The 864-nt window shown below is 39.4% G+C and overlaps 1 protein-coding gene across 1 annotated transcript in view; it reads right to left on the bottom strand.

Annotated features, from left to right (window-relative positions):
• mchr1a (melanin-concentrating hormone receptor 1a) overlaps window positions 1-447 on the bottom strand; it is a 19,362-nt gene extending 18,915 nt beyond the window's left edge. Inside the window, exon 1 of the mRNA XM_061984503.1 lies at window positions 240-447. Within this exon, the coding sequence (XP_061840487.1) occupies window positions 240-297 (58 nt within the window). The 5' untranslated portion in view covers window positions 298-447. The remainder of the gene's footprint in view (window positions 1-239) is intronic.
• Window positions 448-864: the final 417 nt, after the last annotated feature.

An 864-nucleotide genomic window follows, 5' to 3' on the forward strand; every position in this document is an offset into this window, starting at 1 on the left:
AGAAACATCACACAAATCAATAACAACTTACCATAGAAAACTAAAGAACACACAAAAGTGGATGTGTCCGTATTCAGTTCTTTACAATGTGATGATGATGTTTCACTTTTATTTTCACGTTAAAGATGAGTCCATGCAGCTGTAGAAAAATGAAAACATGTTTTTTTTTTAATGAAAAACATGACCAATATTTAAAAAAATAAAAAAACAACATGGGATGTGATGTGTACTTTACCTACCTGATGCTGTTGTGTTGGTGGATTCCATAGAAAAATTGGAATCCGGAAGAAAATCCATGGTTAATAACTCCCAAGTGCAGCCTCAGTTTCAATATTCCTCTGTCAGGTTGCTACTCTTCATCACTGAGCGTCTTCCTCACTGCCTGTCAATCGTCGTCATCATCATCATCATCATCATCATCATCATCAAAGATCGGAAGTAGAATCTCATGCGCCTAAAAGTGTGCACAAGTGCTGTATTTCCCAATGTGGACAGTGAAAAAAAACCTGCAGGATAACTTCTGCATGCGTTTAATTCTCCCTTTTAATCGCGTGCGCCACTAAGCTGCAGTTCTAGTTTTGGCCGGCAGGTGTCACTGTTGTCTCTCATTAGTCAACCCATGCACGTTTCGTGTCAGCATCTAATTGTTTCGCCAATAGTCCGCCTGGCTCGCCCTGCTGGAGGGAAAAGTGGACCTAAAAAAACAGTACTCATTATGGCTGTAGGTGGAAAGCATTTCAGATGAGACATTATAATTCACCCTGCAAGGATCTTTTGCATCCAGCAGAGTTTTTAATCAGGCGGTTAGGTTATCTAGTTTTTCAGACGTTTTCCTAAATGCATTTGAAACCGAGTTACTTTTTT

This window comes from Nerophis lumbriciformis, linkage group LG25 (genome assembly GCF_033978685.3).
Source record: "Nerophis lumbriciformis linkage group LG25, RoL_Nlum_v2.1, whole genome shotgun sequence".
In the NCBI taxonomy this organism is placed as follows: Eukaryota; Metazoa; Chordata; class Actinopteri; order Syngnathiformes; family Syngnathidae; genus Nerophis; species Nerophis lumbriciformis.